General features: G+C 40.5%; 1 protein-coding gene across 1 annotated transcript; it reads right to left on the reverse strand.

Annotated features, from left to right (window-relative positions):
• Positions 1-3,772: 3,772 nt before the first annotated feature.
• Positions 3,773-21,719, reverse strand: SNW1 (SNW domain containing 1). The gene is made up of 14 exons (XM_074585386.1): positions 21,469-21,719; positions 20,341-20,494; positions 17,699-17,860; positions 12,500-12,595; positions 12,263-12,369; positions 11,321-11,425; positions 11,159-11,228; positions 10,411-10,476; positions 9,019-9,135; positions 8,526-8,667; positions 6,737-6,833; positions 5,803-5,920; positions 4,615-4,778; positions 3,773-4,533 (listed from the first exon to the last, which is right to left on the reverse strand). The coding sequence occupies exons 1-14, from the start codon at positions 21,480-21,482 to the stop codon at positions 4,329-4,331; spliced, it is 1,617 nt and encodes a 538-aa protein (XP_074441487.1). The 5' UTR covers positions 21,483-21,719; the 3' UTR covers positions 3,773-4,328.
• Between the last annotated feature and the right edge of the window lie 409 nt (positions 21,720-22,128).

The following is a 22,128-nucleotide window of genomic DNA, read 5'->3' on the forward strand; positions in this document are numbered from 1 at the left end:
GCCACCTCTCAGGGCAACCTCTAGGTTGCCAGAACCTCTGGGGCCCTGGCACGAAGCCAGCTCCCCCCATCCCTTGGAGCCGCTTTCTGGGAGCAAGCCACTTGTACTCTGGTCAGATTTTTGGTGTTCTCCACCCTTAGTCCCTTCTCCCAGTAGGTGCCACCACGTGTCTGCAAGCTGTAGGCCTCTTTGAAGTTTAGTGGTTTCCACAGGCTTTGGAAGACTTTTAGAGAGCACATCCCTCAGATCCTGGTGATGCTGCCATTTCTGAATAATTAACCTAAAAATGCTTTGAGCTTCTCCGTCATGGCATTATCTTTCTTCTGACAAAGAATAAAGTGTTTACGCACCTGGTCTCACTGGCCTAAAAAATCTAAAAGTGTGGGTATGAGCCTACCGTCTCTTCCATCTATGGGTTCGTACCCCATCCAGAGTGCGCAGAGCTAACACAAACCGCAACCTCTTCAGGTTTCACACCTCTGCCGTTTAGGTTATTTATCTACTGAGCATGTACGTCAGGGATAATAGGATCTAGTGTAGTTTCTTAGAGATGAACAGTCAAAAAAAGTCTTCATTTCCCACTCTAATTAGGTAAGTTGCAGATCATTGCTGAAGGAGTAGAGCTTCTCCTGCCTGCTGGTGTTTCTCCATGTCAAGTAATGGTCTGTTAAATTAGGCTCAGCGTGTGGTGAACTTCAGTTAGCGAGCTGATGGGTTCACTATCAGTTGAGGACTAGTTTGGAAATGGAGAAAGATGGTTTGAAAGAGTCTGCTTATTTCTGAACACCGAAGCTTAGGTGTCTGCCTGCCACGCTCTGTTCCTCAGGCCCAGGACAGAATGCCTTGCTTCACTGCAAAAGCTGGCAGCTTACTGTAAACCTGCCTCCATCACTGATTAAAGCTGAACTGATGCACGTGTGTATGTTTTGATTCAGTGATTACTTTAGGAGCATTCATTAATGCTTAAAACCACTAGAGGTACAAAAATCTGCCAGCAGCATTAAGACACCCTAATTAAGACATCACTAGGATACTAAAACCAGACAGTGTGACTACATACAGTACCTTGTGGGTGAAAACTTCACCGGTGTTTGGAAGTGTTGGCAGTCATGCCTGATGATCAGAGAATTCAGTGGCAGACCTGTTGTCAACCCTGATGGGCATCAGAGTTGGGATCCTGGCTTTTCTGCATTTTCTCCTATTTATTGACAACTGTCTTTTCTGAGTGGTAAATTATTCTTAAAAGTAACTTTTTTTTTCTTTTCCATGCAGGCTCCAATCTCAAATTGGAGCCTGCTTTTTTAGTGTCTTAACCAGCTGCTTTATCTTGCTGAATGCTTTTCAAGTACTGTGGCAGGCTTATTTTCAAATCAGGCAGCCATTTAAATGTCAGTTCTGTTGTGACTGGCTTAATAGTAGATAACTACTGCAGTTTGAAACAACTGGCTAATGCATTATTCCAGTCTTCAACTATAACTTAAAATCTTGAATTTTTTAATGACTGCAGGACTCAAATTGAGAGAAAGGGATGGAGAACAGCCTCTGCTAGGCCCCCGCATGCTGTCAATGACAGTAAATGTCATGAAGCGTGAAAAAGGCTTCTGAAACAGCAAGTGTGCTGATTTCTCTGATAACTTCTGAATCCTTAAATTGAATACCTGTAGAAAGTCTTTAACAGCCTCTGTGAATATTTGCTACAGTAATTGGATTTTTATTTTTTTAAACTGCTAACTAGGACAAAGATACAGGCTTTCACAGACGTTATTGCTGGATTAAATTCTCAACTCCACAAGATGTTCAGAATGTGTTTCAGAAGGACTTCCACATACTTGAAGGTGCCAAGGTAATGTGCTATTTCCTTTAATGAAGTAACGTAATGAGATGAGCTCTTTAATTTTGCCTTTTGTTGGACACAGTAACATCGCACTTGTTCCAAGTGCAATTAAGCATTTTGCCACTTAGTGTGCTTTTAATGTTTTTTAAATCATTAATGCTTTTGTTTATTCCCCCCCCACCACCACCAACTCGCCTAGTTAGGGTCCGAGATCATGTAGATACCACAGAGATCACAGACCAGGGATCAAAACCTCCTGCGATGCTAAGCTAAAGGAATATGAATGCAGCAAAACTGTTCAGAAACTGCCATGCAACTAGTCATTATTTGTAATAGAGGTTTCTGCAGGTGGGTTCCAACAGCTAATTTGGATGCTGGGTGGCAGGGGGAAGACGACAAAGAATGTAAAGCTAAGCTTTGAACTTTAGTGAAAACTTAATTTTTCTTCAGATATTGTTTTATACAGGAAAAGTCAGCTGCCTGCTTTTGTGTGCTCAAGATAACTTTAAATTAGTTTTAGTGCAGCTGTTTAGTTTTTTTTTTTTACTTAAGGTCTCTAACACTTTAAATGTTAGTAAAGGAAAAAATACGTAGCAATCTCAGTGCATTAGTGTATGGTATCAAGAGGCAGTGTTCACCATTGGTTAAAAACCTGTGGTCTAGTACCCATCTCACTGACGGGTCAGTGCCAGACAACTGTATCGTCTGCTAGCTTCACTGCAGCAAAGAAATGGCCATCCCACAGCTTTCGAAACATCCAATATGGATAAAAGGGACAGTGAGTCAATGGCTGCCCAAAGCCATTCATAAATTAACAAGTCTCATGTCAAAGTCATTAGAAACTTGCATCTAGTACGTTCACTAAATAGGGGCAGATTTTATTAAGGGGATTTTCTCGTAGACTTACAAGACCTTACTCAGACCTAGTAGAACCAAAAGCAACAAGTAGGCTGGTAAAATGGAGATGATCAGTTCCTGTCTTTGAATAACTAATAAGAATTCTTCAATATCCTTCTGACAACTAGTTTCTTCTTTTGATACTTTCAATGTAAAATGAATTGGCAAGAGACTTCAGGGATACAGTATGTTGACTGTGATGAAGTATTTTGCTTGACATAGTTGATACCACTGCAGAAGTCTTCATTGGTTGTGGTTACTTCAGTACCTATCCCTAAGAGAAGCTTGACCTGTGAGTTACAACTGTGCTGCGAAAATGGGATTGGAAAATAAGGAGCAGCTTGCTGAGTTCAGTCCTAAACTGTGACAAGCCAGGCCAGAGGCTTATGCCTCATAAATGAGGCTGAAAATAACCAAGATATTATCAGTACACAATTATCAAAACAAGTACTAGAAACAGCATAGATGAGTATTTAGTGTCAATTTCTTGGAAGTTATTTTGCTGCTTTTTATTCTTGAAGCTGGAAGATAGCCACGTTCACTTAACTGCCTAGGCTTCAAGGACGATACTCTCCCAAGAGGTGCTGGAGCTAAGAGGCTTCTTTATAGTGAAATAAAACGCAGAAGGCAGGCAGTAGTTAACATTCTTCATTTCTTCAAAAATGCAGGCTTCTCTAGAAGCAAAATATATGAGCACCCCTCCTACTTTGTTCTAGGCTCAGTTTAGACAGTTACCTTCTATTAGTTCCACTTGAAAGCACAAGCTTTTAAGATGCATTTTGCCTCACAGGACTAGCAACTGCTGCGCAAATTATAGTCAGCTTTCCCGTCAGGAGCTTAGCATTTGTGGTTATGGCTCGTGAAACTGAATCAGTTATAAACCCATCTTCCACTTTCCATATCAATATTCTGGAAGATCAGAAATGAAAAATATCAAACCTTCTTGCCTATCTAACTAATTTGAATAATTTCCATTGTTTTCAGCTCACTCTCAAACAGCAGACCCGTAGAAGACGCAGTCAAAGGAAGAATCAAAGTCAGTGAGCGGTGGAAGGAGGCTTTATTTCACTAAATGTAAAGAAACTAAAATAAAGATTACTGAGAAACTATGAATGAGTATTTGTTTTAAAACAGAATCCAGCTGTTTCCCCTCCTTGTTCAAATAAACTGTATAGCCACACTACTAAAGAAACACTGAATCATAAACTCCCTAGCATCCATTACAGCATAAGACAATAATTACATACAGCAGGAAACTTTCAACAGATGAAGTAAAAGCTTTAGCTACCTACAAAAACTAAAGCTGTAGGAAGGGGCTACATTCTTACCCTGAGATGCTGGGCAACAGGGAATCAGCAAAGTGGGAGCACTTGCTAAAGTGCTAAATTCCCTTGTGAAATGTTTCAAAGTGGTCTCCATTCCTCCACTCTCCAGGGGTAGCTGTCCTACGTAGAATTAATGGGTGTATATATACCCACACAACAAGAGTTGTGAACTGCTGCATTAAAACGCCATTCCCCCTCTGATATTAAAAATGCTTTTTGCATGAAGTCCAAGCTCGGAGTCCATTCCTCTACCTCTCCAAGAGCAGAGGCATTCAGTCCTTCCTCCTCTTTTTGCTCTCATGCTCGTGTTCTTTTGGGCGGCTGCTATCCGATGGCCGTTTAGAGCCACCATGTTGCTTAGCTTCTTCCAGAAACTTGTCCAAACCAAAGGGATCCTCCTCAAATTGAACAGGTCCATCTCTGCCCCTCCCTCTGGTGTTGCGATCAGAGTTAGAAAACTCTTTGTCAGGAACAAACCTGCAGGAGAAGAGGTGATACTCAGTTGATTGTAACTCCAGAGTAGTTAATTAAGAGTATTTCTTAATTTTATTTTCTTACCTATTGGTCTTTATTCGAGCCTCTAGATCATCACCATACATGTCCTTATCCACATTTTTACTTGGCCTGTAGATGTTTTGGGCCATATCCTTGCCACTTCTCCAAGGCTGGTCATAAACATTATAAATTTCATCTTCTCCTCCAGCAAAGCCACTGTCCATACCCTGTGAAGAAGGAAGAACAGCAGCATAACACAAACGAGTCTGCAAAGCTTCAGCTAATTTATTTTAACCTCAGATGGTGTCACACAGATACACAAAGATGGTACCGTGTGATTTACTACTGATTTCAAATGAGTTCAAGCACATCCATTAGGATATGAGTGGTTTTGGGTCTGGGATTAAGGCCAGACAACACGACACAATTGTTATTACAAGCTTCAGTCAGGGCCAATTCTGCTCTTCCAGAAAGCAAAAGGAAGAATTACGGACCGTTCATATTTCAGAGTAATGGATCATTTCAGTTTGTCCTGCAAGTACAGCTGTCTATAACAGCCAAGTACAACCATACAGAATGGATATTATTCAGAATTTCTGGAAAACATGATATAAGCTGACTGATCGAAACCACACAGAGCCTCATGTAAACTGTGAAAGCAGAAGTGCCTGCCTGTTCTTCACTTTTGATTCATCAGCTTTCCTGTCTGCCTGCAGGTCTTTCACTGGGGACATGAAAAAGAATGATTGACAAACTGCAGGTCTATTCAGGGACTTTCTGTAGCCTAATCTACTTTTTCATCTCTGAATAGTATAAAGTTCAGCGAAAATAAATGTTGTTGTTAACTATTTATATCTTCAGAAGGATTTTTAACATAAGCAATAACGGGAATAGAAAGTATTTACTTGCTTCTGTCTCAGAGCAAATTTCCCTTATTCAAACAGTACGTTTATACAAAAGAAGAAAATGGGGTCACTGCAGCTTGAAGGCAAAACAGCTTCTTTCTCCTGACTCCCCAGTGAGAAAAACCACAACAACCATTTTAATTCAGTTATACATTCAGAATATTCCACTTTTTGTTGCATCAGGTATGGATAAAGGAGATCTCCTAACCAGTTATGTAGAGCCTTGTTTCAGAGTATCCACAACAACCGTGAGAACAGTGTCCCTTTAGTATTCTAGCCACAGCCACTACAGAAGGACGAGCACGTCCTCACAGAAAGCTGCACAGCTGTGAAAAGGTATTTTTACCTTGCTCTGGTTGAACAGCCTCTGGTCATACTGGAGTTCATTGGATGGCCTGGGGTTGGGTACTCCTAGGGCAATAACTTCACTGATATCTCTGTTCTCATTTCTCTGCAGCTTTGACCTGAATTTAAAAAAAAAAAAGTTTTACTAGGTCATAAACCGCATTTCTTGATGTGCTCAACTGCAACCTGATCCTGTAGCAGTTGCTAACAAAACGCCTCACCAGCCAGATTTTGACTGTTGCCCTTCCCCACTTGCTAACATTTAAAATTTGTCTCCTGGCAAAGGAAACATTTGGGAAAGTTATGTTCAGCTGGGCATTACATTTAAATTTGCTTTCCACTATCTGCAACTTACATCAAGCTGACTTGGTCTAAAAATGTCGTATTTATTTTTTGCAAGAACTAGTGTAATTATATACTCGGAAGGCCAAGCAATCTAATTTTAAGATATTAGAGATTCTAAGCCTCCAGGAAACCGTTTGTGCTCAGAAATCTCACTGGCTTGGGCAAGGAAGATACTTCAGCCTACACTCATAAATCTAAGCTTACTTCAAACGGACAGCTTCAAGAAACAAAGCCACTACTGATACTCTGGTCTCACTGAAGTTATAGGATCTAGCTTTCAACCTTTGCTGTCAACATGTTAATTAAATCTGAATATACTAAAGTGCTACTAAAGAAAATCGCACACAAAACCAACACCCCCCCATCTCCATTCACCTGGAAAATTCTAAATTTAGAAGAGAGGACTGCCGTACACTAACACAGTAATACCATTTCACACAATGAATGAACAGCGCTTCATACCAGCGAATATCTCCACAAGGCAAAATTCAGGTACCCACATCAAGCAAAAGGAAGCCCAGTGTAATAGTTTCCCTAGTGGAGAAGCCCATGCCAGTACAGGAATAAAGCCGCTTTCTTTTGTGACTCACCTTTTGTCAGGAGCTGCCCTAGAAAGGTTTCTGTCATGCTGTCTCTCTTTGCGCCGGTCATGTCTGATTTCATCTCTTTCTCTAGCTTCTCCATCCTCTGAACAAACGCAAGATTGCTCATTATAGACACATATTTGAAGTTTGAATTAACTATGCCACAGACATTGGCACAGTGATTCGATTCAGTATTCTTTTATAGAAGAGAAGTGACCCCTAGCACTATTTAAAATGTTACACCTTAAACAAACTGAACACATGGGAAACCATAGCTTCCTTATGCCACAACCAATTAACTGTCCTTGACAAGAGGGTTAAAGCCGATACGTCCAACAACTATGTTTTCTAAACTTTCACAAACTTAGAATACTTGTCCATCTAGGAATGGATATCCTAAAACACCTACAGATCACCATATCATACGTTTATCTCTTAAGTTTAAAAAGATCATTCAAACACGCAGGCATCTAAGTGCTTTGAAGAACATTCTGTGACTCAATATCAGAAAATCACTCAGGTTGGAAGGGAGTCTCTAGTTCAACCTCCTGCTGAAAGCAGGATCAATGCTGAATTCAAACCAGGTTGCCCAGGGCTCTGCCCACTCAGGTGGGAAGAACCTCCACAGTAGAGACTGCCAGCCTCCCCTGGGCAACTTGTTCCACTGCTGCTTGTCCTCAAGGTGAAAATTTTTCTCCTCACATGTAGTTGGAGCTTCCTGCTTCAACTTTTGACCACTTTCTCATTCTTCCAAGGTGCAGCTTAGCTAAGAGCTCTGAGAATCTCCTTGTAGATATGGGAAAGCTCCCATTAGGTCCCTCCAAGGCCACATCTTCTGGCACAACAAGCTTCCTTCTTCTCAGCATTTCCTGACTAGGCAGATACTCTAGCCCCTTGACCATTTTGATGGCCCTCCACTGAACTCACTCCAGTTTATCAATGTCTGTCTTGTACCTGGAGGCCCATAACTGCACACAGTATTCCAGATGCAGTCTAACAGGTCACCAGTAAAAGGAAATGATTACTTCCCTTGACCTACAGGTTACACTCCTGCAGATGCAGCTTAGTATGCCCTTCGCGTTGCCGCTGCCAGGGCACACCGCTGGCTTACGTTTAGCATATTGTCCACTGGGACTCTCAGGTCCTTTTCAACAGAGTGGCTCTCCAGCCAGCCAGTCCCCGGCCTGCTGGATTTGGCATTATATGACCATATCCTCAACCTTCTAGAGAGATCGTAACTGCTTTGTAAGTTCAGCATTTTGATCGTTGAAGCATTATTTCAATCAAAACATAAGTCTCACCACAATGGTTATGATTTAGTTAGGTTAGCAGGTTTTGGGCCTAATGGCCAAAAGAACTACAGTCCTGCAGGACTGGTTAGTGCAAGAGACAGAATATTGCATTTATCATCTTTGAAACCTTAAAGATGGTTTAGTTCTTGTAAACAAAGTTGTTCTCCATCTGCAACAAGCCTTTTCTAAAAAAAATGATTAGTTTAGAACAGTCCATGAAAGCCATTACTTTCACTGATCCATTAACAACTCTGAAACTCAACAACGTCCTAAACCTGTATATGCTGTCATACTGCTGTGAGGTTCAAATCCAGATCCCATCAAACCAGCCAGTGAATTAACCAAATTCACTTGCTAACCAAGTGAAGAAATGAAGAACAGATGTCATGCTGAGAAATTACAGTTGATATTTAGGTATTATAATTTCTCAGGTTATTTCTCCAAACCCACACTTCAGAGACTGCTAAGAAAAACCATAGCATCTTAATAACAAAGAAATGTACCTTTTTCAACATGGGTTTTGATCCCTGCTCTTCTCTCCCTGGCTTTCTGAGCCATTTCTCGTAGCTTTTCCTCATGTTTCTCCTTTTCTTTCTGAGCCATCTTTCTCTCCACCTGGGCACGCATCTCTACTGCCTCACGAGCCTGCACACATAAAACGCAGTTAAAAAGACAGAAAGTTAGCACCTGGGATGCAAGCAGATCTTCTGTCATGGAGTTATCCAGTCAAAAGGGCAGGAATCAAGCCATGAAGTTCAAAGCCAGACAGTCACAGCAGTTAGAGCTGAGAAACGTGACCCACAACCTCCAATAATCTAACCTACACCGAGCCACTGATTCAAAGACATTGGGGATAAGACCTTACGTCTTATGTTAGCCAAGAAGCAGGACAAAACAAAAAGCTATAGCCTATTCACAGTTGATTTTCTCAAGGAAATTAAGCATAAAAAGAATGTAAAACCACATGGAACAAAACAGTATAAACAACGACCTGACCTTTCTGTCAGCTATATAGAGAGCCTCAGCAAGCTTGGCAAAGTTTTCATTAATATGAACAGTCTGGAGTCCTCTGCCGTCTGCAGCCAGACGCTTATCTAACGGAATGGTGTAACCCTATAATGGAAACAGAGAGGCAGTTAATCACAGAAACTAACTTATTTGTAATAACAAACTTTATTGCATTTATTGTGTAAGAAAACAAAAATACGCACAAAACTCACAACCCATCATTAACACACCTCGATGGACCTCCTTTATACATACTTCATTCCAGGTAACACTGAGCTTCACTCCAATCCCAAATTGGAATCACAATTTCCCTTCAAGTTACATCTCAGCACAAATAACGATCTTTTATTGGTAAGGTCCACTCTGTGCTTTGTGTTAAGAACGACAGATAACAGCTTTCCCATTCTCTGAGCTGTTTTACCATTTGTGCTTAAAAACTGTTTTCCCTAAACTGTTTTCATACCTGTTAAGAGGTTAGCTGATTCAAAATGAGAAAGTAAGGGGCAAGGCTGCCAGCAAAAGTAAGAGACACTAAATGCCAATTTTGCTTTCAAAAGCTGAAATTTAAAATTATTTATAGATGGTATTTTAAGATTCTTTAGCGAGCTCTACAAAATTTTTGCTTCGGTTTTAGCATCTGTAACCTAAAATTTGATCTACTAATTAGCAATCCCAGTTATACAGCTGTGTTGGTGTAGAAAAAAAAACCAAAACAACATCCAAACACGCAGCTTTTCCTTCCTCCATTTGAAGAGGCTGCCTCATGACAACAGCTTGGTAAGTTTGAGAATGATTAGACCAGTTACTGCAGCAAATTATAAACTCTCCCTTCTCTCTGAACATGAACTCACTGGCTGATAAAGATCAAAAGGGACAGGACATACCTACCCAAACAAGGAATAAAAATAGCTAAGCTAACCTGTGATGAACACTCATTAGTAAAAGAATGCAACACGGAGAACTTTCCAGAAATTTGGACTGCAGTATTAAAAAGAAACATGCTTGGTTCTCTATAAATTACCCTTCCCTTTTCAGTTTAGATGGCTTTACTTTGTGAGCTCTGGAGACTTTGGTTTCAGATTCCATATACTGCGCTATTATGGGGATTTTAACTAATGCCAGTTTTCCTCTCAAAATGCATAATGTCTGTTATGAAGTAATATACTCTCTCTCAGTTCTATACTGCTGTCAATTTGACAACTCTTATATGCCAAAGAGAGAAAAAACTGAGTTGTACAATCATTTGTTCTCCATGCCGGAAGCAGCCCCTTTACCTAACTCTAAGGGTTTAAAACCAGTATTATTCAAGCTTAAATCATTCACAGAAGTCTCCCAGCATGGTGCAACATTGGAAAGGTGAATTTATGACAATTTAATTACCTTTGCATTTTTCCAGTTTGAAATGCATGGAGGAATTTTCCACTCTTGCTGCTCTTTCACAGTCATCTGATTTAAGAGAAAAAGCAGAGTCATCTTTAGATTTACAGCAAAAGGAAATACTGTTTTCTTTCTCAAAGACAGCTGTGAAACTATTGAAATAAGAATAAAGAGTTCAGGACACTGCCACAAAAAACCCAACTCTTTGCAGCAATAAGATGTTCATTTCTGCACAGTACCTTTGCCAACATTGAGTAAAGTCATGACCAGCTTTTCAGCCATCGTCTTAAACTTTTGTCACACAGGCCGGAACTCCCAGCCAACAGCTCAAGTTGTAAGAAACTGATGAACCACCACCACCACACCCATCTCTCAGAAGAGAGCTAATCCTTAATAACACAATAACACAAGTTAGTGTTATTAAGGCTTAGCTTAATAGTGTTGTCTAAAAGCAGTATCAGTGTACTAAGGCTAAAGCCTCAGTCAACAAATCCATGCTATAAACAACTCCATCAATGCAGCCGTGCATAAAATACATGGGAAATCTACTCAACCTTTGACAAGGTACATAAGAAGAGAGCTACTATCAGAACTGCCCAGAAAAAAACCAGAGAGACTGCACCAGGCACCAAGTTTATCACTTAACATCACATCAAAAGAATGTGAATGTACACAGACATGAACTAGATCAAATTAGAATTTGTGAACTCGTCTAGAATTCAAAACTGAGAACAGCTATGGCATTTCATACCTTTCTACTAGGAGAGTGCATTACAGGTGCTGGAGGCGAAGGTGGTCCACGCGGAATCTTCTTGTTAATTCTGAACAATTGAGAAAACAATTACAATCAGCATGTTGTATGGAAATACACTTCAGAATCTTCTATTTGCCATGAACAAGTTTTAATAGTTACTTGAATCTCGGAGGCTCCATAGGGTCCTTCTGCATTTCCACCATCCGAATAACTCTCTGTTTTGCTCCAGAGTTGAAGGCAACACCTTGCTGAGATGGTGTGTACCTGAGTAAAACAATCAAAGCGCTCAGTTCTCTGCGCACAGCTAGATACTCCTTGCCCACCCCATTTTTACTCAGTTCACTGCTCTAACTGCGTTTTCATTTCCTCCACACTAATTTAAGACTTTTCCACTGTGAACACCAGGAGCAGGTAACTGCACAGAGGATACTGGACTGAATGCAGAGAATCAATTACACCAGACAGAATGTATCTTCCCAGGGCTATATTCTCCTCTTTCAACCTAGATTCTGAAGTAGAAGAAAGAAACTAACAGAGTACATGGAGCATGTCACAATACTCTCTACCCATGTCTGTGAATCCCTGGTGACTACTTACTGGTTATTAAAAACCTCTTCACATACTTTTTTCAGAATTAACCTCAGGCCAAGTCTAACCCTACATGGAATTTTTCTGTGTTTGCAGCAGAAAATCCCCATAAATAAGTATCATCCTTCTAGTAATTCCAATTCTTTCCAATTGCTCATTTTATACGAGGGAAGAACTTTATTACATGCCTTGTCTTGACTTGAAACTCCCAGTAAAGAGTCTGTTTTCAGGGCAACACCATTAATAGTGCTCCCCGACAAATCTATATTTTGCTGCTAAAACAATAACCCCTCCACAAAGCGCCACAAGTCATGACATGTTATTACATATTTCAACGCACTTCAAACCAAGTTATCATCAGTGGGTTAATTCAAAATACGTAAGCCAGTTTCATATTACTTCCAGAAGAACAGAATTCAAGAGGAATTTCCGTTCTCAGAAATTCAAGCAATATCCTAATTTTAATCAATTTTATATATAACAATACCTTACACATACACCAGCACTACATACCGAATGTACTGTGCAGGAGCTAGTTTGTCAGCTGCTCGAACTGGCATGGCTGCTGCAACTTTTTGAGAGACTGATTTCTCCAAGGCTGCTCTTGTCTTCTCTGTTATCTGAAGACAAAAATACCACAGGATGCACCTCATCACATATGCAAGACATACAATATACCACTGATAACTATCATATAACATATAACATAATAATATATTATATATATATATATAACATAACATATAATACCTCTCTAATTGCCTCCTCATCTGGTCTTTGCAGTTCAGGATCATCCACATTCATGACCTCTTTTGGCACAAGATCTGTGTATTTGCTGTAAATAACCTGGAAGACATTATATTTTAATCAATGCTGGTGAACAGGAATAAATGTACATATATCAAAGGAAATGTTTCAGCCCTAGATTATACTTTAGGTACTAAAGAAAATTGGTATACAACTCTAAAGGCATTACAATTACATATTCTTCAATGACTCCCATAGAACAAGAGTATACTCTGAACTGTTTTATAGATGGAATAATTGAAGAAAAGAAGCAATCTGATTAAATATAATTCTGTAAATCACTCTCAGATGTGGGATTAGACACCAGTTTCCTGCTTCTCTTTCCTACTCTTTTCCTTTTTCAGGGTCCCCAAGGCAGGAAAAAGAATAATCCACATTTGTACTTCTTTTTTCAAGGATTACTTAAGAATTTGATACAAGTGTTCTTCAGCATCTAGATTTTTAAAATTTCATTATGTTTCCTATTTTCTTGAAAAAAAAAAAAAAAAAAGCTTAAGCAATCTGTTCTTGACACTTTCCCTTATATAGGGACTTCAGTCTTCATACAACATGCAGCTAGCTGTCAGTAGCTTTAAGCCCCGATTTTAAATATAGGGAAAGAATACTATTAGATGGCTATAGGGAAAAAATTATTACATTGCATTAATGCTTCACATTTGTCCAACAAAACAACATTAAAAAGTCTTAGTTCAAAGGGTTAAAAGTCATTACAACTATTATTTCAAGTTTATTATAAAATGCACGTCTAGCTATGAAACTGACCTTTAGTCTCAGCATTAATTTGTCACACAAGAGCCATTTACTGCTTCTCAGCCTTCACTCCTAAAATTTTCATCCTCTGAATTAGTATAAATAATATCCTAGCTCCTCAAATGCTGAATGAAGGACATCTGAAGAGCAGTGTTCCTGTAAGGTAATTAACTCTAAGTCCAAGTGCCTTGCTGCACGAAGAACAAAGTATGCTGCAAGAGCTCAGAGTATCTCAGAAGACAAAAAAGAAAGCAGAAAAGTCTAAGAGATGCTCTAAAAACTACAGGACACTGAGGTACAAATGAGCTACATGAACTATTTAAACCCTTCAGTACTGCATGCAAATGGCAAGCTGCATTAACATGGAAGAAATCCCTAATATAGATTAAACTAGCCTGAAAATACAAAAAAATTTTGTCTCCATCAAAAACTTCTATAGTTGCATGTTCTAATTGAAGTCCTTTTTTGAGGTGATATAGACAGGCAGACAAAGATGTTGCACTGTGTTGTTTTTCTAGATATTTACCTTATTTTAACAGTAAGGTTAAGATGTTTTATTAATCTAAGACAAGAGGAGACTGCAATTGTTTGATATTGTAGTATTCACATTCACTACCATTTTTTATCTATGAAATTTAAAAGGAAGCATCGACCTGTGTTTCAGATATTTTGTTTTGATTGCTGCTGAAAAGCAGAAAGAATCTCCTTTAGGCAGAAATGAAATGCTCAATTTTTGGTACAGCTACCTGACACCCTCTCTGGCTGGGGCAGCCTTAACGGGCAGCAAATAGAAATCTGCACGCCATTGCTGCCTGAAAGAGAAATCTTACCTAACTAGTTGTGTAAGATACTGTAGCTCATGGTAGGATTTAGTCATCAATCACATTCAGAGTTTCACAAGACATCTGATAGACCCAAGTGTCCTGACAGAAACGTCTTCATTTGTAACACACAAATCTCTCCCTTCAACATATTTTATTCTATATATCCAGAGCAGCCCTGTACAGTGCTCATCAATAGTTTCTCCATATGAAGCACATAACATTTTAGAAGTCATTACAATTACCTGGCTGTAAGCCTGGCACACACACTAGAGAAAAAGTTGGCGACAAGCTCTCAAACCGATCTCTACCAGAAAGGTATATTTATGAGTAAAGAATACTTTTGATTATTTTAATTATATTCACATTCTCTTGATCTGTTCCATTGCTATAACAGGAGTTCCTTCAACAATGGAACTACTCTCTCCTGCAGGTGTTTCAATTGAATTCACAAGCTTGAGAAAAAACTGTAGGTAAGATTTGTGGTTCTTTTTTTTTCCTCCTTTAACATCTAAGCTGCAGCCTTGGGCCACTAAGAAGAAATCCAACTCCTGCACAGAAAAATCATCCTTGCCAGAAAAAAAGTAATGGACCTAATAGTTCCATTCCTTGATTTCACTCTCTCTTCTGCTTACTAACAACACAGGAAGCAATTATACATCCTTATTTTCCTAATAAGGGGACAGAGCATCAGTCTCACCAAAGTATATCAATTATTGATACATTATTTTAGCCTGGCTTTCAGTCATGTGAGTAGAGAAATTACTGGAATAATCAACAGCAGCACAAGACCTAACCACACGCTTAATGCTGAAAATCCTTCATCTGGACAACCAGACGAACTCCATCCTGGGATCCATAAGGTCATGCATCCAGGTTCTTCAACGATATCCAGCATTTCACGTCTAGCAGACTTTCTGCCAGCCCCAAACAGGAGGCTTGTCAGAGTATCTCATTTATGTCAGCATTTTTCAAGGAAAATTCTCCGAAGCAACAGCTGCAAGAGAGATGAACCACTGCAAAAGCAGAAACCGCTGACAAACCATCTAGCGATAGGGTCCGAGTAATGGAACTGCCGCCTCTACAAGAAGGCAGAATACTAAATTCAACTTCAAAAAATCCATAAGCTGTAGCAAAAGCAAAATTTGCACCTTAACTCAGACCAAACAAGTAGCTCATAGAATAGGATCAGAAACTCCATCTCATTTCTGGCAGGCTGCTAAGTATCTCTTTCACTTAGCTCTAAGTATTAAGATTGAAGAAAAATTTGAATTATGACCGCAGCTCTCAGGATAATGAAACTTCTGTATGTAATCTCACTGACACTGTACTAATAAAAGTTCTCTCTTACAAAAAAATATTACACATTATTCAACTCAACATAGATTAGTGAAGAACTGCTCCCTAGGACATCTTTGCCAATACTTTCTCACCCCTGGGGGAAGAAAAAAAAAAAAATAAAAAAAAAATCAAGCAATAGTAGTTCTGCTATATCCAGTGAAGTTGTTCCATTCACCCAGTTTTACTCCCCCTTGAATCACAATACTCTATCTTTAGTCCCAGCATTTACATCCAGCTGGATACAATCTGAATCAAGCTGACTCAGAAGGCAGAGTTTTAGGGTTAGGAAACCCTAATTCCTGTTCTACACAGCCCAGTTTTGGAAAAGCCACGCATCTCTTCCATCCTGGTAAGTATGGCTACAAAACGTGAACATTGCTGCTTCGTTAGAGATGCCATATGGAAAGTCAATGAATGCTGGTACAGATCTTCATGAATCAAATATGACAAATGTTAACAGCTTAAATTTAACTTTACCTGTTCTAAGTATTACCCTAACTCTGAACCAAATAACGCACAGTGAAAGATTAGTCATTTTTGCCTAACGTCAATGATCGTTTCCAGTTCTTTTTCAAATACACTTCAATCCCAATCTGAACAGTTCTGTTATATGCAAGTTAAATCTGATCCTACAAGTAGGTAAAGATTCATTTGACGAGTTGTAAAAATGAGGGTTTAACTACGCTAATTTTTTTTTCTTATTATTTGCTCTACGCCTTCCTCCAAACCAGTAGGATTATTACTTCTTGTCTACTTTTCTGCTCCAAATTATTTTTTATGCTTTGGGCTAAGTCAAATTTCTATTTAGTATCAAATATTTACTCACAACATTCTTTAAGTGTAATTAATATTTTAGCATCTTCCCCTTGACAAATAATTCAAGACGCTACATAAAGTCTGACAGAACCCCAATGAAAGTTCCCTTGATAAAAACATTGCCACTGCTGTTGTTTCTGGTTAGCCTGGCTACTTTCTACCACATGACAGCATGGAGCCCAATTTGAACCTGCTTTTTTCCAAAGGTACTGCAGTAATTTATGACACACAGGATGAGGATATATAACATGTGACACTTTTTTGACACTCAAATGAGTATTAGTTAAATATAAAATCATATTGGCACTATCCTTCTGCAACTTTGGCAAATGTAGGATCAATTTAAAACAACAAAAAAAATGTACCTGTTAAAAAAAAAATATTTCCCTAATATCCTTAGAATGCTCACTCTATTTTTTCCGTTTGAGAGGTAAAGTTCAGCTTTTGTTTTTCTGTTTAGATAGGTTTTTCCCCTTCCTCCTTTGCAGTAAGACATGGGGCATATTACATACCCATAAGCTTTTCAAGACATCCTAAATTAAAGCAGAAGTCAAATTATTTTGAAAATAACTATTCATATCTATTAACTGAAACACCCTTTGTAGTTAACTCCCTTTTTAGATTTTCTTTGGATTACCCTATTCTTTAGAGGAGATCCTTGCTATAACAAGCAGCTCGTCATACACTTTGTCATGCCTCAGCAGCTTTCCACCCTTCAACATCTGCTTAAGAGAATTAAAGTTTTAATGTAGTCCACTTTGCTACATTTGAAAAGGCAGATGTAGATACTCCTCAAAGTGGACTTAGGAGACCCAAGTACCCAGTCTCCTTGATACCAGTTAGGGCATCAGGATAAAGTGTCATCTCTTTGTTTTTAGAAAGGCCACTGTACACAGAAAACTGAAGCTGATTACCATTAAACTTGATGAGAATCTTGCCATCAATGAACTTAGCACAAAAATTTAGGAGTATAGCCACCAACAATACTTCCTGCTGCAATTAAAATAATGAAAAAAAAAGAAAAAAGAAAAAGCACCCAACAATATCGAAAGCAGACAGAAGCTTCAAATGTTAAATTAGCAAGACACAAGGTGCGGTATTGTGAAAGCTGAACTGTGTTTTCTGTCTCCCCCCACTCTTGCTACACACTGAAATGAGGCTGCCTGTGCTCAGCCCTGATTTCAGTTTCTTGCCTTCACTGGATAGCTCTCTAACGAAAGCTGCTAAGCTATCAAGTCAGCTTTGTGTAGAGACTCTCACCATTTTTGCTTTACCTTTTAATTACATAACAGAGAAGATCACAGCGATCCCTGTCAAAATGCTCATGGCAGACCAATGAGTTGAAGTATATGCAATGTGTACACACAACTTTTCCAGGTATACATGCCAGTCTACATATTTGAAGAAATATTACCTTGTCCTTTGATTGTCCTTGTCGAGCAATTGCATCGTATTTTATTTTTCCTTCTGCATCCACTTGAACAGCCAAAGCATTGGACATTTTCTTCTTTCGACCCATATCCAATGGATATTGGGCCACGTGAATTTCTGGGAAAGCACCCCCATCTCCAAAATCCTACACAAAATAAGAAGTAGTGAATGACTGAAAGACAAAAACATGGTATAGCATTTGCACGGGTGGGAAATGGAATGAAAGAGTGGATTGAGTTTAACAAAATGAATCACTGCCAGAATGCTCTAGTAACTGATTATTTTAGCTGGTAAGAGAACAATGGACTACACAACTTACACTTATTAAAATGAAAGACACTGAAATGCAGAGACATCTTGCAATAATTATTCTCCGCACAGAGCAAGAGCCCATATCACTGACTAGAATGTGCAGGCACTACTATGCTACAGACAATATATGATTAAGTATTTAATTCACATGCGAGTTATTAATTAGAACTTCAAAAATTTACTTTCTGCAATAAAGCAACTGTGGAAATACTAAAGTTACATGAGCAGCAACTTTTAAATTAAAATCTCTACTCCTTATTTGTTGCTTTCCACATTATAATGAAGGGAAGAAGTTAAAAGCTTTCCACTCCTTTCAAAGCCTGTAGGTCCTAGCTTTACAACGGTATGAATACCAAGCTATCCCATTTCCTTTCTTTGATGTGCGAATACATTGAAAATTGGTCCAGCGCCCAACAGCCTAATATTCTTAAAGTTTATTTCCTCTCTGCTTCAACGTGTTGCTGTAAAAGCATTTAATGAACAGATAACCAAAAGACCTCTCAAAGACGACCACCCTGATTCAGTATCAAGACGGCTGCACACAGAATTGGTACTATTCATAAAACAGCTTCAGGCTACGGTTTCGAATGCAATTCTTCAGAGGAAGCATTTGCTTAAAGCAGCACAAGCATCTCCCCCTCCCTCTGTTGCAATGGCACTACTTATGTGGAGTCTGATTAAGAAATTCATTCTTCTTCCTCTTTGATTTGTTTCATTAGGTAGACTAATCTCCCACCATGTTCACCATGTGAGCGAATGGTTAACACCACTGCAACCTGGACTGAGGCTGGAATAAACAAGCAGAACACTTCCTTCCAAAGAAAGACATGCTTATGCCATTTTAAAGAGCTCACTGAAATACAGCTTCAGTTATTTAAAGTATTCCACTGGATGTCCCACATTCAACAATTAGTTACAGAATCAATATTAAAGTATTAGCCCAAACAAAAGTAAGTCATTCCTCAAATTTTTTTGCGTAACTCTTGATCTATTAAGAACAGATTTTGTTTCTTACAATGACAGCATTCCAGGACCACTGGACAAACATTATGCTTTAGAAACATTTATCGCTCTTGAAGAATTTCCATTTTTTACAAGGCAGAAAGGAATCCTTAACAGTCTGAGACGTGCATCATTTTGTGGCACGGTGATACTGGAAACTTATAGAGAACCTTCATCACCTGACTTCTTAAAAGAAGTTATATTGATAACATTTAGAAAGAATAAGCACTAAAACACTAACTTTAATAATCAACAGTGTAGGGAGGGAACCCTACACCGGGTGTAATAAAGGTTTAATTTTTAACATCATATGCTTTATTAAACGCTAAACCCATATAAAGATGTTTTATTTTAGGGAACCACTGGAACTACTATTTAAAGTCACCTTATCTAGCACTAATGGATCCCCATGGTACAGTGCTGGATCCATCTTTACAAAAATGGGACACAAACATAAATGAGTAAGGCTGTTACTAGCTCAGGAAAGGACAGCACTTGGGGACAATGCAGGATCACACATGAAATCATCTCTCAAAACCTCAACAGCATGCCTTCTCCCAAGAGCACCGCCTTCTGACTCGTAACAGCAGGTCTCATATGTTATGTCAAACATCATTTCAAAATCTGCAAGGTTTTGCGGGTCACAGTGAGAAATCGTGTTAAAACAGTTTTGTAATCAGAGCTATACACCTCTATACACCCTTCTGCCTTTCAACATTTCCAGTTGAAATTACGTTAAGCTGGCAAGGCCAATATACACAACATTGTCCAAAACCCTTTTGCCAGCAACACACATAGACAATGAATACCTGACAATTTTTTAAGTTTCCTTCCAACTCTAGCATTTTTCTCCAACACCAGCAGCTATCTTTTGTTACGCTACAAACACAACACACACGACCATTCTGTTCTCTGATATACACATGTTCACTTACTCCAGCTACAATCTGGAACATGTATTTAATAAATAACGACAGAGGAACAATACAGATATCTTTCTAGAGGATCCCTGCCTTCACAGACTGTAAACTGAAAGGACCATAGACCTATTTCCATACTACAACGTAACAATCTCTGAACCCTTATAATACCCTATTTACCAGTAAACATTTTAAGTAATCTGGTGAATAGAACAATTTCCCCCACCCAAGAATACACCCATCAGTCTGGATGGAAATTCTGCATGTGGTAACGCTTTGCACAACTCTGTGCTACACTCAAGATGCTCAGAGTTTATTTCTACTCCAGAAAACACACTTTTTTTCCTGCCATTAACAGACACGCTACTACAGTGTGAATTTAAATATCTACCTCTAGCACTCGTGGTATCCATCCTTTCCGGTAACCGTATGGGGGAGGTTCCCGTCGCGATGAGACTAGAGCAGTCTGCCTAGATCTTTGAGCTCTAGCTCTTTCTTCTAGTTCTAGCTGGTCTTGAGACAGCTGGGTTGGAGCTGGTAAAAAACTGCACATCCACAGACAGCCACCAAAAAAAGAGAGACATAAAAAGTTAATTCTGATACTTTCATTCAGTAACACTCAATTATGCTCAAGTCTACTACTAAATTATTAGTCTCTACAATCACTCTATGCAGATTAAGAATCAGTTTATGAAATTTGAATATTGTGATCATCAACCTAAGTTCAGTAACTCCTGAGATTACAGATGCAAAAGTACCGCATCCTTGTTTGAACGGGAATGTGTGACAATGCTCATTCTCCAAGAGAAATGTCACACACCACTGTGCGTTCCTTCCACCACTACAGAGCAGGAAAAGAAAACATGCCCTTCGTCCCAACGACTCCCCCTTCCTTTCTCTCAAAGCAAACGCCCACAACAAGATCTGTCAGCAAGCTCCCCCGTAATTCCAGGTACCTCCCACCCAAAGCCAATTAGTTGAAACACAATTTCTTGACTTCCCATTTTTCAGCTGGTCTAGATTACGGGGCCCTGTTACGCATTTTTTAAGGAAGCCTCCACCTCCGAGAGAGTGGGCATTCCGGGGCGGCCACTGAAGCTGCATCCCCGAGCCTTGCCAGAGACGCACCACCTCGTAACAAAGAACTCTCGCCCCGGCTCCCAGTAAGCAAACCCCGACAAAACCCCACAGACCCGACCACCTCCAGCCGAGGCGCTCCTTCTCCCCACGGAAAACAGGCGAGGCAGACAAAGCCCCGAACCCGCGGCAATGCCAAACACCCCGTCCCGCCAGGGCAGGGCGGCTCCCCCAGCCCCGACCCGCCCCGGTCCAGGCCGCGGCCCAGCCTCCTCACGGCCCAGTGGGCCCACCACCCAGGAGAGGCCGCGGCCCCGCAGTGCACTCCCCGAGCGCGGCCTTTCTGGTCGGCCGGAGCCTCGCACAGCCGCTGGGAAGCCGCGGGCAGGGGAAGGGGAGAGCAGATACCCGAACCGAGCCAGACGGAGCAGACCAGACCCACCTGGTGAGCGCCATCTTGCCGCCTCCGTCGTCTTCTGGGGAGCCAGGCCGCGGGGGCGGGGGAAGGGCGGTGGCAGCAGCTGCGCATGCGCCGAGCGGCGCAGCGACTCTCTGGGAGTTGTAGTCTGGATGACGTCGCGGTTCCCGTGACCACGCGCGCGCAGAGCGCAACGCGTCATGGGAGACGTCGTTTTTCTACTCCAGTGGCGCCTGGCACGCGGCCGTGAGGGGCGGAGGGAGCGGCCCCGCCCCAAGGGCTCTGCCTTCTCTGGGGTCGCCTCCCGGCGCCCGGGGCTGTGGAGGGCAGCTCTGTCCGCCCGGGCTAGCCTCGAGGCCTGCTGCTACCGGCGGCTCCGTCCGTCCGTTGGGGCCGGCCTCAAGGCCTGCTGCCACCCCCGGGCCCAGCAGCTACCCCCGGGCCCGGATCTGCCGCCTGAGGGACACAGTCGTATGAACGCCCCAACCAAACAACCAACCGTGCGCGGCACCTCCCTGTCCCGGTTTGAGCGACACGGGGTTAATTTCTCTTTCAGCAGTTTTACTTTTCAGTGAGGTCTCTTCTCATGCTTGGGGAAACTGCTCTTTTAGAAGACTCTAGTGTCTGAATCTGTGAAAATATTTCCTTTATAGCCAGCTAGGCTATGTGGTTTTCAAGGTCTCA

Source organism: Larus michahellis, chromosome 4 (genome assembly GCF_964199755.1).
Source record: "Larus michahellis chromosome 4, bLarMic1.1, whole genome shotgun sequence".
In the NCBI taxonomy this organism is placed as follows: domain Eukaryota; kingdom Metazoa; phylum Chordata; class Aves; order Charadriiformes; family Laridae; genus Larus; species Larus michahellis.